Below are 17349 nucleotides of genomic sequence, written 5' to 3'. Positions count from 1 at the left end.
GTTCAGTATATTTCCTCTATTTAAAAATCATGTTTTACTGTGTAGCTAAAGTACGTTTATGAATACAAGAAATAAAAATAATACTCAATGATTTTACAAATAAAATGATTAGAAATCAGGTTCTGAAGTCTTTCTCTTCTTGAATCCGCACATTAATTAAACATAAGACCTGGATATTTTAGATTTTTACAGCAATGTTATTCAAGAGGCACATGTGGAACAAATCTGGGCAGTTTTTTTTAATTGCCACCTCTCGTCCTCTGTCCACCACAATACCCAAAGCTGTACAACACAACTCTAGTCATCCTGTTTTTCTTTCACTGGAAAAATAAAGTAAATGTTTCTATTTGAGGATGAAGAATGTTTATTTTGACTTAACAAACACTTAGTTAAATCAGTTCACTTTAATAGTAGTGATTAGGATAGCACATTAATCTTCACTTCATCATCCTTTTTTTTTTTTTTTTGCTTTGGCGTCATTTTGGTGCCACAAACCAAGCGAGCAGCAGCAGCAGCGTGTACGCCAGCAGGGTGGAGATGGAGAGCAACCAGAGGACGCTGAGAGCATGTTATCACATAATGACAGCCCCAGCACTGAAAACACAAACTACAGTTTCTCCAGGAATAGCTGCCCAGTCAAAGCAAAAGAGCAACTGATGAAAACCGAATGGAAAAGATGAAAAGACGCTTTTCTCAAATGGCTTTTATTCTGCCTTCATCATGTACAAATATTTTGGACAGTTAAAACAATAAGAAAGTTGCTTTGCTCATGGTTTTTAAAGTCAAACCATATATATATATATATATATATATATATATATATATATATATATATATATATATATAGCAGAGCCAGAGTTAAAAACATTAAATATAGGCAGTGGAATAGCTTAAAAGACAAAGTTTGAAGACTACAGCATTGTTCAAAGGCTTCCTCCGCCACTAGCAGGGAAAAAGCTCTTGCATTTCAGATAATAAACTTGAATCCACATTAAAAACAGTTCTGTATAGGAGGAGCAAAAATACAAGTTAAGCCGTCACTCTGAGGTTATAGTGGCGGCGTGTGTTGCTGTGCTGAACTGCAGACCACAGGAATGGCCTATTTTCGGAAAGATCTCCTCCTCAGTAAGAAGAAAGCGCAGCTCGCCTCCTCACTAAGAGACCAGGATGTCTGGTTTGCCACTACTCGGGCTCTGTGATGTCTCCCCTGACCAGGAAGAGGGGGTGACCTGATTATAGAGGACGTCCTGAGAGCCAAAAAGTGGCTCTTTGAGATTCAGGATGTACATGAGGAACAGATTGAGAGCCACCATGGCGAGGAGCGGGAAGACGGTCAGGCCAGAGCCGAAGCCTCGCCAGGAGCTGCACGCGTTCAGGCTGACCCAGTAAACGAGTCTGTGGAGGATTAAAGAAGAAGAACAAACAAGAAATCAGATCAGAAGTTCAAACCTCACTGATAAACTCTAAAAAGTCTTTTACTTAAGAAATAGTAAATAAAAGTCCTTTTTATTTAATAAATAATAATAAGTATAATAATAAATAAATAATGTGAAAGTATAATATATTTTGATGCTAATCCTTTATAATATGTCAACTAATCACTTCTTCAATCCACTTCTCTGTACCAAGAACAATCAGAGCAGTTTAAAGGAGAAAAACATTAATCTGAAATATCAAAACATTGTGCAACACATTTGAGTTTACACTTGAGCTTTTGCAAAGATGAAACAAACAATACGTGATGTGTTAATTCCTGAGGTGACAGAGAACAGAACTATGCTAACAGTTTCCCTCTGTTTCCAGTCTTTGTGCTAAGCTAAGCTAAGTCTTCTTGCTCCATAGAAACACTGATGGTGGACTGATATCTGCATTCTGATCTCACGCTAATGACCTGTGAGATTTAAATGTTTCTAAATAGTCCTGAGCCGTTGTTGTTCGCTGTTACACGACTGTCTTGTAAATTCATTTTCAGCAATGATACAAAGAAAACCTGAAGAATCCAGAGGAGCTGATTCCTCCTCCAGTTCGCTGCCAGACTTTCTCTTGGCCTCGTTAACAACAGTGGTTATGTTTGTGTTCAGACATGATAACAGCACCGTTGTCGAAATGACAGTGTTGACCACCACTTTGGTTCAGGCTGCGACATCTCCACAACTGTTGGATTGTCATGTTCAGATGTTCGAGCTCCCCAGGGGATGAATCCTAACGACTTCAGAGATCCTCCAGCGCAAGATTAATGTTTGTGGTTTTTAGTTAGAAATGTTTCAACATCTGTTGGATGATTTGCCAGGAAATTTGGTGGAGTTGGAATAATCTGTCATGAGGTCAAAATTTCAATTTGTCTGATATTAAGGTTAATAATGATCCAATACTTGTTATTAATATTTAGATTAATCTGAGCTGTAGCACTAATCTGCACATTTTAACTTGTTAATATTACAAATAAAATAATAATAACTGGCTGGTAATGTGATGTGCAAATACTACACTCTCAAACACTGTTTACCTCACTCCTTCTATCATTGTTCAGGCTCTGTTTCATTTAAAACTAATTTTAACTCAAATATTAATCAAATTTAGTGTCTTTCATTTTTTTATATTTGTTCCATTTTCTTCCGTGGTGCATTTGTGATGCACCAAGACACATTTGTTTTGCATCGTTGCTGAAAAAAACAGGTTCTGCACATTTAAAAACACCAGGGTGCCTCGTTTCATTCTTCATATTAAATGTTTAACAGTTCAGCTCTGTGGTCTTTAAACTGTTTGAACTGATGAGTTTCAAAGTCATGAATGAGCTATTCTTAAACCAGACTTGGGATCCTCCTGGTTTTATGAAGCAGTTTAACCCGAGTTCAGCTTTCGAGGTGCGTTCACTGTACAAAAAGCCCCTCTGGTCCTGGTCAAGCCTCACCTTCCAAAGACGAACATGGCAGCCAGTATAGGCACCAACTTCAGCTGATCTTGAGGCAGCAAAGTGGCCATAACGACAAGGTTGAGGACGTAGAGGAGCAACTGTTCCAAGGACGCCGTGACAAACAGCTGCTGAACTGCCCGTCTTCTGGGAAACGATTCCTGCAGATCGAAGGAGCCGGTGCAGAACTGGCACGCTGCACCCGTGAGCATCGCTGTGAGGGATGAAACAGCAATAAGTCAGTTAGCATCTTGAGCCTGGGCCATGTTTCCACAAACAACCTTTAACTTTCAGCTGCACTTGATCACGTCAGACAGCACGTTTTGTTTTTCTAACTCCTTCATTTGAATACAGCTGAGTGGCATCAGCCTGACAAATTGGTGAGAGGTAATTTGTGTGGACCCGCTCTGGATGTTTCTGCCACCTGCCCTCTCCTTCTGGTCGCCCAGGTTGGGAAGCGATTAAAATATTCTGAAACAATTAGGCCACAGCCTGGGAGACAAGAGAAGCAGACAACCCTTTTATTGTAGTTTCCATTTAAAGCTACATGCAGGAGAAGGAAATTATGCTTCTCTCCAGAGACCCAGGGAGACGTCTGCTGCGCTGAGGCTGAAAGCGCATGAAATTAAAGAGGACAGGAGACACTGAAACATTCCAGGACGAGGCGGCCAGACAAACCAAATCCTCTCTTAATCTTTATCTTTCGTTTGTGGCTGTGTTTGAAGCGTACCTAGCAGGATGGGGATGGCTGCCACCACACAGCAGCACAGGGTGAAAACGATGCGGCTGGCTATGTCGGGGCAGTCGGGGGGTTTGATGGGGACATAGAAATAGAGTGCATAGAGGATCCCAGCTGCACACAGAAGAGAAGCCAGGACTGAGAAAAACGCGGGAACTCTGCCGGTCTGACAGCATTTACACTGGCAGCAGAGGCAGCAGCATCGGCCCCGATCTGAAGCCTCCTCTGCGGCCTCGCAAGTCTCTACCCGCGCCTCGGAGCTCCACACAGTCAGCTCCACGCTCTCTGGCGGCGGGCCTATCAGTGGTCGACCCTCGTCCACGGTGCAGTCCAGATTGGTGGACTCTGGACTCCATCTCGGTGTGTCTGTGCCATTGGGAATGTCTCCCTGAGAGCCAGGGGTTGGAGTGCTGATGCAGTTTTCCACGGCTGCATCCAGATTGTGCGCTTTGATGATCGGACTGGAAAGAGTTTGATCCAGCTCCCCCTCCTGTGTCTGATCTGCTGTTGGCTCATCTGGGAGGCCATCGCCGGGCTGCTGGTGGCAGGGAGCAGAGCCTGTTCAAATCAGAGCACATTTTAATAAAATGTCCAAAACCAGACACTGAAAGCAATCAACTGTCCATTTACTCTTCATCAATCATTTGCTTTCACAGTTCAGTGGTGCAAAGCGAGGCCTGGGGCTCGTGTACTTTAACAGGGGTTTGCATGAGGATCCATAAAACCCCAAAGTCTGGTGACGTTTTATAGTTTTCTTATTGTCAACAAATCCTATAAAAAGACCAAAACCAACAATGAATTCATCCTACTCTCCCGCGAAGCCAAATCCTCAGAAACCACGGTGCACAGCTGTGTGCTGGGATTTTATTTAGTTAAAAATTAGACTTTAAATTTGCGACCTGAATTTAAAAGTTTATGTTTCATAAGGAGCAAACGGGCTGGAGCCACAGGAGAGGCGGGGAAGTCAAAGAGAGTGTCGAGAGACTGAAACTCTGCCGCTGGTTTTGGTCTTTTTATGGCATTTGTTGACAAGAAGACAAAATACACAAAGTCACCGGCCGTGTCCTTAAAGCAACAAAATACTGTAATGTTTCATTTTTCATGCTTATTCAGTAAAGTTAAACATGAACTTCCCATCAAGCGTTCGGCTGATTACAACGTGCAGAAAAACATCAAATCACCATCGAGTCTCTCAACAGAAATTAAAGCTCATAAAAATCCAGATTTAGAAAATTGTTTTGGATAAAAATGAAAAATATCCAGACTCTGATTTTAATGACTCGTGATGGAGCATCTGTGCACGTCTGCAGATGTTATCCAGGTGTTTCCACTGTTGCTGCACGCTGTCACATCAACATCTATTAAACATCAGGAGCTACCAGGAATACTTGTGTTGACGGACGGTCGCAAACATTCACCTTCAAATTATAGATGGAGCCTCGCTCCAGCGTTTTGTCTTTGTCTGTCGCCTGAGATTTCTTTTACTTAAACTGACTTTTTAAAAAGTAAATTAGGTGGTTATGTTATTTACTGTGTCATTACATGCAAGTGCCCAGCCCATGTGGACTTTATAAGATGCCACATAAACGTGTTTGTCAGACGAGAACAGAACTTTTTACACATAACATTATAAAGAAACTGATAAAACAACGTCTGAATCTTAACATAAACAACTCTTGTCTAGTTGTCTAATTTCAGAATCTGCTTTAAATAATAAACTTCAGATCAACCGTTCACTCATTGTAGTTAAACTGCTCAAAACAAAGGTGTCCCCTGTTTCTCCATGAGGCCCGTTCTCACTGTACGTGGGCTGGAAGTTATAATCCTGGATATCACACTCATTTAAGTCGATAATTAGACTGAGGTTCAACTTCCATAATATTTGTGAAGACACATATTATGGTTGTATGTGCAGCTCTGCTTAGAGAAACCTTCCCTGTAGTGTCACACTCTGCACATACGCCAGGACAACACAGTAGTAAAACAGATTTCTGAGTGGGGGGAGACTTTAAAAAGCACAACTTTCACTTCTGGGAAGACAAGAACGCTGCTTATTAACTGTTGCTCCACTTTAATGAGTCCGGACTCTGCCTTAACTCCCTTTGGATTGAGTCTGGACTCAGACTGGGTTTTAGTCCTCACTAATCTACTCTGGCTTCCCCTCAAATCCTGCAGCTCCGACAAACAGCAAAAAGCAGCAGTAATAACTCACTCTGTGGCTGATCGGTTGCTGGTGGCGGTTCAAGGGAGCGCTGGGAGCCGGAGACGGAGTGGGAGGACGAGTGCAGCTCCTCCACCGAGGACTCGGGGCTGTCTGACACCGGCGCCAAGGAGATCTGCGTGTCCAGGTCCAGGAAAGGGGAGAAGGAGAGCCTGGCTGGGTCGATGTCCTGGAGCTGGTTTATGATGTCGCTGATGGACTCCTTCATGCTGTCGAGCTCCTTCACGTTCTGCCGGTTAGTGGCCTGAAGCCCCGAGGTGCTCATAGTCACACTGAGCCTGAGGAGCAGGAAGAGGTCCAAAACAAAATCAGCCAAAATCCAGATAAACACTGTGAAACTGTCTCCAGGAGTCAGTTTGAAGTTTTAGATTCAAGAGACAGAAACTCGGCCGCTAATAAAATTTTCACCCCAAAATGCTCATTTTCAAAATGACCTTAAACCCCATTCGGTTTCTTCTTAATTATTGAGCTATACAGGTGCTTTCCACTTGTTTCCACTTGTTATGCTAAGCTAAATGTTTCCTGCATCACATTTGTTAGAAATGAAAGTGTTAAAGTTGAAGTTTGAGTTTAACACTGCTTCCATTTTGCTGATTGACTCTCAGCACGTCGCAGCAGTTTTAGTGGCTTAAAGAGTTGAAAGTTTCCAGTGCGTCACCTTTTATGATTCAGTGACATAAAGAGGTGAAAGTGAAATCTCAACAGAAAAATCAGAAAGTGAAGCTTCATCAGATTTATGTCAGGGCCACGTGTGGGGGCCCGGCCCCTCGGTTGAGAACCACTGAAAGAGCTTGAGACAATATGAGATATACGGAAGTTAATGTATAAGATAATGAGTATTATGATTCTACATGAGGGGAAATTTCTCTGATCTGGTAATGAAGTAAATTATCACTGTGGGACGTCACAGACCGTGTAGTGGAAAGTACATTTACTCAAAAACTCTCAACTTTGAAGTTCTTGAACTGGAGTATTTTCATTTAAATTTACTTTACGTCGACTCTACTGCATTACAAGATATTTGTTGTACTTTTTCCTCCACTGAAGTTGTAAAACAGAAGCAGTTAACCTCTTTTTACATTGGATCAGTTTGTAAAATAAGATTAATCAGAATAAGGAGCAGCTCAAATTAGATTCACCTCGACCTCCTTCAACATTAATGCTCCAACAATACTCACCCTACATGTATGTATGTATCTATATATATTTATTTATACACCATCTAAATATTTCTCTCACTATCAGTAAAGGTGCTTTTGCCTTTTCTTCCTGTATAAACCTAACATTCACTCACTGTGCGTCGATTTGAACCATTAATGTGAAACATGAATGTAAAGTTGCACCAGTCTCTCACATGTGCAGCTCTGTCTCGTTATTTCAACTGTGCGGTGACTTTCAGACGCATCTGCAGATTGAATTTGGAGCATTTTCTTCTGGAGATGTTGGCGCGCATCCAACTGTGGCGCAGAGTCGGCACGCAAAACTCAGCGGCGAGGATCTTTCTCCAAACACATGAGGGCTTTACCATGTATAGAGCGCAATTAGGAGCCGTCTGGACTGTGGGTCGGGGCGGGAGGGGGGGGGGGTGCTGTATGGAAACGCACGTATGGAGGCAATGTGCTCCATACTCCCCGCTGAAAAATAACATTTCTCCCGCTGCTCAGCAACTCTCTCAAACAAACCCTTTTTTTTCCACAAAGCATGCACAGCCTGGTCTTGTCTGTTTTCTTTCTTTCTTTCTTTCTTTTTTTTTTTAGCTCAGCTACAAAAGCTGCAGGAAACGATTCATTTGGTGATAAACAAATCAAATGAAGCGAAGAATGCGCCAGCGCCGCACAAAGCTGTGCGTAAAACTCCCACTAGTCCTCCTGTAATAGAAATCTTACATTTTGTGGCCACTCAGCAGCAATCACCTCCACGTTCAGAGACAGATGTGAACGTCTATTAAAGGCAGAAGTGGAAAAAATACTCGGATAAATGAACTTACTTTAGTCGGAGGTTGCAGAGTTTTTGGTGACTTTACTCTTCTCGCAGTAAAAAAGTAAACCTCCGTCCTTCTCTGCCTTTCTTCCCTCCCCCTCCGTTTGCTTTTTGTCTTCCAGGATCCTGAACTTCTGAATCAAATTTCAGGACGGACAAAATACTAGGCTTTTCCTCCGCCCACACTAGTTTTTTTTCTTCCTGGGTACCATGTCAAACGCCATATGGAGTAAATAAAAGCAGAGGAGCTGGAGCAGCAGCAGCAGCAGCAGGAGGAGGAGGAGGAGGAGGAGGAGGAGGAGGAAGAGGCAGCACTTACTCTCAGTTTACCTTCAAATTCAATATTAACAATCACATCATCACAAACATGAGTTCATCTAAACAGGTCAGTAAACATTTACACTGCAGGATCCACACACAGGATGGAGGTGTGTACTACTGTGTCCAACAACATGGAGTTTATTATAAGGAACTGAATTTAACTCCAGACCCATAACTGCACACCTGAACTGTTTCCAGTGACAGTTTTATGTTTTATCCGAGAGTAAGATGTGTTTTGATCTGAATCATTAACAAACTGTTGTCTGGAAACTAGTTTGGACTCATTAAAGTTCTTAAATGTCTGTTTATCAGTGTAAAATGAATAGATGTCTTCTATACTGAACCAGGTAACAGTTCACTTCCTAATCATTTTTCAGCTCTTCAGGATGTGAAACACAGAAGTTTAAATCCCAGCAGACTGACAACAGACATATTAAATGTTTCACCTAATGATATTGTTCTTAGTGAGATTACCCTCCTACTGTATTTCTCTTCCATTAATCTTTTCCATTTGCTCTGCTGAACTTCGTCTTTCCTGCTGCACAGGAAGTGATGAGTTTTGTTTTAGCAGCAGGAACATTTTTTTTTTTTTAGGGGAATGAAGAGAAAGCAGCAGTCAGCACCAGAGAAACTCAACTTTAACACTGAATACTATATAATGTAATAAAGTTTATGACACACACCAACAATAGGGATGTGTGGAGTAAAACAAAGACTGTGCTGTGTCACCGTTACCTCAGCGGTGACACTAACAGTAGTGTCCTCTGTCTGATCGGCATCAGTCTGGAGCAGCTCTCACTCACCTCACAAAACACAGCTCTTGATATCAGAGCACAGAAATAAAACATTCACCAGATCAGTTTCCACACTTATTAGGGTGATTTTATTGCATTAAAAAGCGTATTTAAAATATACAGAGATAACAACCTGTGATTAGTAATATAATTAATAAATACAAAATATACACAACATATTTCAAGTTCTGTCCTGTAAATATACACAAACAGTGGGAATCAGTTTATTGCCCTGTGGAATGAGTCCTTGGGAAATGCAGCATGTTTGAAATGCTGATCTGCGTCCTTTAAAGTCATCAGGGAGGACTCCACAACACGGTGGGCTTCAGGTTAAACCAAAGTCCTGCTGCACTCTGCTTTTTCACCAAAGCAAAGATAAAGCCAACGTGAAGTGTGACAGTCGCATAGAGGAGTTAAAGTGAGGGGGGAGGGGCAGAGTCCTGTCAGTCCTCTGACAGCAGCCTGTGGAAGTGATCCTTCCTTTTCTTCAACACCTCCCGAAAATCCTCCTGACAAAACACAGCGGAGCAGATATTAGGACAGAACAATGAAAGTGTGGGAGGAAAGACAGCAGGAAGATGCTGCTGCAGATAACCAGCTGTTTTATTCACAGCCGACTGATCTGAAATCTACTTAATACTTCAAATAACAGTCCTGAAGCATTAAAACAAGCCTGATTATTTTTATTGCACTTTCCCAACCACAGTGGAGTGTTTTTACTTTTCGGTTTAGCAGTGAACTCGGCTGATTTGGTGTCAAATTTGAATAAATTTGTGTTATAATAATACACATAACACATGTACACATTTGATCATTTGACCACTTTAAGTAGCTTTATTTAACCAAACCACATTTCTCCTTGTAGATTCCCCAACACTGTCAATCAAAATGCTTCATGAAAAACCCTCACACTAAAGCTGACAGTCAGCATTTTTAGAGCACGTTCATTGGTTTCAAACACACTGTGGTACCATGCTGATCCACAGTTTCACTGTTCAAACTTCCTTAGACCTGACTGTGTGAGCTGATAACATGATGGACATACCGCCGCAGACAGTTTCTCCATGTATGAGATGAGTTTCTGGAGTTCTCTGTCCTCTGACTCTCCTGACCAGCTCTTGATTGGAATCGTATTCATCAACTGGAAAAAAACAACAACTCATATTAATAAAAAACTGGTCTCATTAAAGTTCACATGACAAATCAAAAACCAAACAGCATGTTACTGAGCCTGCAGTGGGTGACGTCCTTCACTATGATGTGTTTGGGCACCGTGTTAATATGATTTCAAACATTCAATCCCACAAACTTTCTGCTGTAAATACACGTGCACCTTATACCCGAACAGGCTCCAACTAATACAGAATTTATTCCAGTGTGATTAAAGTACAACGAGCAGATCACATGTTTGTATCTGTAAAAACAGAGCATTACAAACCAGCTCCGCAGTTCTTACATTGTACGGATATGTGTGTGGCGCGTTGTCCAGAACCACCGTCTTGGTGAGATCTCTGCCCAAAACGCTGAGATCTTTGATGTAATGTCCGAGGACGCAGGCACAGTCGTCCTGATACAGACGATGTCTAGAAGGAAAAGCATGAATTTGTTCAAAAGGTGTTTCCGTGAATCACGTGTCAGTGTGTTATTATAGCAGGGAGTTCCTCTTCCTCTCAGACAGTACAATGTTTCTATATACACAGTCCAACACAGACACAATACAGATGAATTGTTATTCAAAGCAGATTCAGTTCAGCATTAAATGGGTGTTGAGTCTTTTTAGTAAGTTTCTAAAGAGAATCTAATTTTTTCAGTCCAATCCTGCTGTGTAGTGACTGTTTACCTCAGTGAAGCAAACATCACAATACTTGAGGAAATTTATAAAGCTATAAAAAAAGACTAAGCAATGTCAATTATTAGTGGTTGCAGTTTGCAGGCAGCAACGGGCATTATCCATCCTCCTTTTCAGAGATCTGTTGTCCTTGAATGTGTTTACATGCACTGAAGTTACTCAGAGAAAGCAGCTTTCTCAAGTAGTGAGGAAACAATGTTCACATGCACGCTGTTGTTGTTGCAGTGACAACACAGGAAGAGAGAGGAGAAGATAATGGAGAGACACGCAGTTTCACCACAGGGTGAATAAATTATTTATTATTTAATAAGTCAGACTAGACTCCTTAACGATTTCTCCCTGATACACACTACACACCTCTGCTGAACACAAGTTCATCAACATTTGGCAAGGACGATGTTAAATAAGCACCAGCGACACCTTTTCTTAGATTTCACGTAAATACTGGGTCAGTTCACTGGTCAGACACTCGAGCAAAGTGTTCATGAAATACACGTGGAAGCAGATCTTCACGTACCGAAACAGTTTCCTCTGTGGGTCCAGGATGTCCAGTATCTTCTCTGCGTATTGCTTCTTTGCACATGTGTAAACAAACAGCTGGAACAGAACACAAACAACAGCTGGAGACAAGTCTACATAAACAAGAACTCAATGTGCATCAGGACATCGTATATATGGTTTTAATTATTTTCATATAAAAAGAAAAACAAGATAACATAAGTTATCAGAAATAATTCAGCTGAGGGGAATTCAAGCAAAGGGAGAAGTCTGAGACATGTACTGTATATACTGTGGATCTTTTCACCAGACAGGGCTTCAATATTTGAACGTCTCACTATAAAACATCACCTGATAATGTTCACCTTCTCCCACTAAAAACAAACTGAGGCTGTAGACAGAACTCGTCTGGATCCAACTGCACCAATAAACAATCAGAGATATTATTTTATATTAGATTAACACACACCTCATAGATTTTTGCCATGGCTTGCAGAAATTCCTTCACATGCGGTCGTAGGATCATATACACCTGTTGATAACAGAGAAAGAAGGATAAATGTATAAGTTTAAAGTTAGTCTACAGACTTCTAGGCAGCCACTGTTTGGATTTTAATGCTGCACAAAATCTGATCCTGATCGTTCAAAGACTGTGAGTGTGCAGTCACCTTATACTGGTGGTCCTGAAAAGTTGTGTGAAAGGTGTACTCTGCGTCCTCAATCACATTTAGAGAGCTGAACATCAGGGTCTCCTCCTGAAAGGACATGATTCATTGCTTTTATGCCTCAGTTTATTTGAGTACAATAATCTCATTGTGGATGTTACTTTGATGTTGCACAACTCTGGATTTAACCAAGGAGGAGAACATAAGATCAGCAAAAAACAAAAACAGCCACTGTGTTTGAGCTTACTCAGAAAGAAAAGATGTCGTTAAGCAACATTAAACACCCGATGAAGGTACCATGTGTGAAAACATGAGTCATAGTTGGATTCCAGCTGCTGTTGGCTCAGGTGAGATTGTTCTATTTTCTATACTATAATGAAATACTTATGAAATACTAAGTTAAATCTTTCTACTACAGTAATTCAAATACTCAAATTCAACTTCTGTGTTATGACACTTCAACAATAGTACAACAGTAGTTCAACAGTTCAACAATACTACTCTATTGATTTTTAGACTTTTAACTTCCGTAAGTTCCACGTTACTCACCAGGTCGACCACGAGCGTGGCCTCTGGAGTGCTCCTGGTCTTGGGGGGAATGTCTCTGAGTCGGGGTCGGGAATGCTGAGACTGTGATGGTATATTCTTGATGAATGTAAATCTGTAAACGACAATAATGCTCTCAGAAACCCAAGAAATTACCAATAATGTGAAAATAACATCAACTAAGGTAAAGCTGATGAAACCTGGTCCTGTAGAAATTAAATCCATAAGCAAGATTCGAGTAAGATAATTAGAATCATTTTCCATAAAATCATGCAAACACCAAGTTTTGTAAAAGCTGCAGTATTGTGACAGTTTGGTGACTTTAAGGTCGTCACTTTTTGTTCAGAAAATGAATTTGCTTCATGGATATGAAAATAAATATTGCAGATGGTCAAAGTGAACATTTACACTCCAGTAGCACGACAACACGTTTAGTGTAGTATAACTTTAAGTCCAGCAGAGGGCAGGACAGCTTCACTTACTGATCGGGTCAAATTTTACCTACAGACCAACATAAATCGTAAATATGAATCACAAACCATAGAGCTTTGCAATCTCTGGTTGATGGTTTATAGAGGTGTAACAAAATACTTCACTTTCATTTTGCTAATTGTTAAGTGGAGACAGAGGCAGACAGAAGAAGAGGAGAACAGAATTACATGGCAACCTATGACCTGAAAGAGCAAACAAGCATAGATTTTTCCCACCCCTTATTGTGTGGGATGAAGAGCTTGTACTTACGGACTGAACACGTCATCTTCCTCATCTCCAGCCAGAAGCTCAATGGATCCGTAACCAAATACACCTTGTTCTGGGCTCATCAACACATTGGTTCCAGTACCTGCACACTTCACATCTGTTCAGAAAAGACATCAAGTACAAACTGTTACCAACACAGATGTGTTTATTTTAAAGCAAAAATAATACGTATTTACAGGCATTAGTGGAGATTCCCTGCTTCTTTTCCCTATGCCAGAGAGATTGTATTTAACGACCAACAAAGCTGCCTAAACAGTCAATTTAATTATGCTTAATTACGGGAAGCTGAAGATTACTCTCTGCCTGGCATTACATGTCAAAACGTAATACTATCAAAGCTTCAAATAGGTGAATAGATATCTCCCACAGAGACAGAAAAGCAGTAAAAGTATCATCCAACAACAGAAGAACGGTTCACAATGACTTTATCCAGAATGTTTAGTCGTACAGTATCGGAATCTGTACTCACTTTCTTTGCTGGGTGTGAGGAAACGCACAATGGGCGAGTAAATGTTTCTGGCTGTGGAATTACGAGGAGACACCGGGGTGACCTCTGACAGTATGCGCTGATGGCGTATGATCGGCCTTATTGGAGTCTTGAAGGTCAAATCTAGACAATAAGAAGACAATCAGTCAGAAAACACAAACGAGCAGGGAAGAGAATATTCAACATATAAAAAAAACTTAACTGAAGAATAAGCTGCCAAACATACCAGTCTCCCTATCATCGACAGCGATGGCTCGCTTCCTTGCCCGGCCACGGGGCAGCGGGCGTCTTCTCATCGTTGGAATTTCATCTTCTGAGTGACGAGAGTCATTGTCCAAAGTGTCTTCAAACTACAAAATAAAGACAAATAACCTTATAAACACTGATGCCAAATCAAATGTCATCAGTTTGGTTGAATGTCAAACTGTCATGAATTAAAACTCTATTCTGTAGTCTATTCGATAGGAGAGAGTAAAACATTTGGTGATGTTGATAAGATATATCTGTTTGTGTTTGCTACAGGTTGGTGTGTCAAATGAAATCCTCACACATGAGATGGTAGAGAGGCAGCAATTTAAAAAAAATCTGGAAATTAAGTATATGTGGCATTTCTCTGACAGTTATCCATCACTTTTATTTCAACCTTCTATTGATAAACTGTTTAGACCAAAATACCAAACATCACCACAAACTTTGCCCATTGAAGTCACAGTGTTTCACTACAGCTGTAGGAATGAGAGATAAAACATAATAAGAAACAATGGCCATTCAAGCAAGTGTCTAGTCTGCAAGACTGAAGCTGCAAGACAATTATCTAAATACATCTGTGAGTCAACACCTAAAGACCAAACCACCAATACTATATCTATTCACTACCTCAGGCACCACTGCCAGGAAGTTGTACAGACTTTGTGCAACATCGTGCAGGAAGTCTGAGCCAATGACACAAACATGGACATGTATCATACAGAACGAGCTGCTATTCAAAAGCAAATCAGACACAAAAAGACAAAAGACTTAACTACGACAAAGCAGAATGTATCAGAGTCTAAATGCCGGGCAACAAAAAACCATTGCAGTTTGTTAGGGCCAACAGAAACTGTCTCACTTTTATAATAAGCAATATGAGTTTGCTGTATTATACCTGTTTTTTTGCAGAGCAGTACACAAAACTAATATAAAGGAGCTACTCCACTTTGTTGAAATCTAAGTGTAAACAGGCTGCATGTGTCGTGTGACCTACTTTTACTGAAACCCTCTCCCCCTAAATGGTCTGATTTAATCCTCTGTCAGACACCACAACACAGTGCTGTATATGCTGATCCTCACAACATTACAGGGACGAAATGGTGATGATGAGGATCACCAGACCCAGCAGAGAAGTGAAAAAGCAAAAATGACTTGTCTTGAGCTTCTCCGATGTATGAACTTGGTGCTTTAATTAAATTGAATTATTTTTGGATGTATGTAGATTAAACAGCCAAATAATAATAAGCAGAGGCACCTGTTAATAAAAATGGAAACAGTTAACCTTGAAGGTAATGTGTTTAGTGTAAGTAATACAGTCCACACATTTAAAGTTTAGAGATGCAATGATTGTTTTGCTAATAGAGCAAACATTTTCTATTGACTTCTGAGATCTGGGGATTTGTTGGATCTGTACATATTTTTGAATCACTGATAAAGGTTCAAGGACTAGTGAATAAATTACCTTTAAAAGGTTATCTGCAACTGTTTAGATAACTGATTAATGGTTTTAATGTTATTTCTGTCGTTCCTGATTTCAGTATCTAAAATCCTATAATGTCCTGCTTTACTCAGTTATCTTTAACACAGAACATCTTTGGATCTTAAGAGTTGGTCATCACCGTAAACCTGGAGGAACTGGGACAGATAGCTATTGCTTCTACTGTCTAATCTTTCACAGACTAAAGTCTACATATACATAACATAACTTCATGACACGACAGAGTAACATAGTGAAGTAGAACAGGGCTGAAGAGCCTCGTTAGGTCCAGATAATAATACCCACAGCAGCTAGCTAAGCTAAGCTAAGCTAAGCTAAAGCTAATGTTGCTGTTTTGTTTCGACCAGTCTGGCTAAGCTCACCAACTTCCGGTTAACCAAGTTAGCATCAAAACACTAAAGCAATCTGCAGACTAACACTAGTTATGTTTACTGGGAGCACCAACGCGTACAGGGCTGTGACAGGGTTACTAATAAAGATAATAATGGTCGTAAACAGTGGTTTGTTACCTTAGTTTGAAGCGGGCTTTCTGCCACCGAGAGGCGCGTTCGTTTTGGCGTCGTCTTGTTAATCGTTCGGCGGTTGCTCCTCGGCGTCTCCGAGCAGGGTGTAACGGTTTTTTGAGACCTGAGTCTCATTTTCCTTCCTCACGTACGACCTGTAAACATCTAAACACAAACTCCGCCACAATAACAAAGGTAAAGGCTCCGATGCTTAGCTTTGCTTTGCTTTGCTCTCCACCCCCACCAGCTCCACACAGGAATCAGTCGACCTAACTCCGCCCGCCGCGCGTAGCCCCGTCTGTTCTCGAATCGTTAGGTGTGTTTGAATCTACCGGGGTGTGATAGGTTCACTGCTGCGGACACTCTGATTGGGCGGTGCTTCAGGAAACTCCAGCGTCAACGTGACAGCAGAGTCACGATGCAGGATTAACACCGAGATTAATTATAGTGTTTATAGGTTACATCGGCTAAAGATTTATATATTTATATATATATTGTTGTCTGTGCCTTATGATTTGGATACCTATTTTTGATTATTCTTAAAAATACTAACAAAATGTAATCAATATTGACAAAATATATGCAATTATATGTAATGAGAGTAGAAAGAAAGGCTTATTTTGAATTATAATTGATGCATTTTTGTTTTTATTATTTCAATGCTGCAGGTGGAACTTCAAACTTTAGTATTCAGATTATGAAAAGTAGATAGTAACCATAGTTATCAACTAAAAGTAGTGGAGGAAACCATTTGCTCCTAAAAACTAAAGTAGAAATAATTTAATGGCACTTAATACAGTACTTAAGTAAATGTAGACTACTCTAGTTACTTCCCAGTACTGCTGTCTTGTAGTATGGCACAAATAGGCAAGTTTTTCTATTAGGAAAAACAAAACAAACAAGGCTAGAGCATTCTCAAACGATGGTGACATCTGCTGGTAAAATCGCTGATGTTGTGTTTCAATGGATGAAATAAAGAAACCCCATCTGAAACTAGGGATGTTGTTACTGTAGCTCAAATCGTACACTGATTACCTCTGGCCTTGATAATGGAACAATTTAGTTTTAGCAAAGCTGTATGTGATGTTGTATGAGAGTGAAGACTGCAGAAGAGATGTTGCCGTACAGAAGACTATTGAATGCAGGACTTTTACTTGTCAATAAGTATTCCATAGTGCAATATTACTACATTTACTTATTTTACTGAATGAATACGCTCATTTTTGCAGGTATAGGTGTAATAATTGTGACCTTTAAATCCCAATTACTTCCTACACCCTCCGTTTTGTCCACCTAAAGAGTCTAATCAGGATAAAACCACTGTGAAGA

At 40.6% G+C, this 17349-nt stretch overlaps 2 protein-coding genes across 2 annotated transcripts; both read right to left on the bottom strand.

Moving 5' to 3' along the window:
• Positions 1–857: 857 nt before the first annotated feature.
• On the bottom strand, positions 858–7959 carry LOC113151275 (transmembrane protein 79-like). Its single transcript, XM_026344211.1, has 5 exons — positions 7859–7959; positions 5863–6149; positions 3642–4208; positions 2912–3125; positions 858–1395 (listed from the first exon to the last, which is right to left on the bottom strand). The coding sequence occupies exons 2-5, from the start codon at positions 6134–6136 to the stop codon at positions 1155–1157; spliced, it is 1296 nt and encodes a 431-aa protein (XP_026199996.1). The 5' UTR covers positions 6137–6149; positions 7859–7959; the 3' UTR covers positions 858–1154.
• Positions 7960–9040: 1081 nt separating this feature from the next.
• Positions 9041–16301, bottom strand: ctdspl3 (CTD (carboxy-terminal domain, RNA polymerase II, polypeptide A) small phosphatase like 3). Its single transcript, XM_026343448.1, has 11 exons — positions 16027–16301; positions 13997–14120; positions 13753–13893; positions 13266–13380; positions 12528–12639; positions 11982–12068; positions 11783–11845; positions 11333–11412; positions 10423–10549; positions 10012–10107; positions 9041–9475 (listed from the first exon to the last, which is right to left on the bottom strand). The coding sequence occupies exons 1-11, from the start codon at positions 16153–16155 to the stop codon at positions 9410–9412; spliced, it is 1140 nt and encodes a 379-aa protein (XP_026199233.1). The 5' UTR covers positions 16156–16301; the 3' UTR covers positions 9041–9409.
• Between the last annotated feature and the right edge of the window lie 1048 nt (positions 16302–17349).

The sequence above is a fragment of the Anabas testudineus genome, chromosome 4 (genome assembly GCF_900324465.2).
Source record: "Anabas testudineus chromosome 4, fAnaTes1.2, whole genome shotgun sequence".
NCBI lineage: Eukaryota > Metazoa > Chordata > Actinopteri > Anabantiformes > Anabantidae > Anabas > Anabas testudineus.
This window is presented reverse-complemented; position numbering and strand designations above follow the sequence as displayed.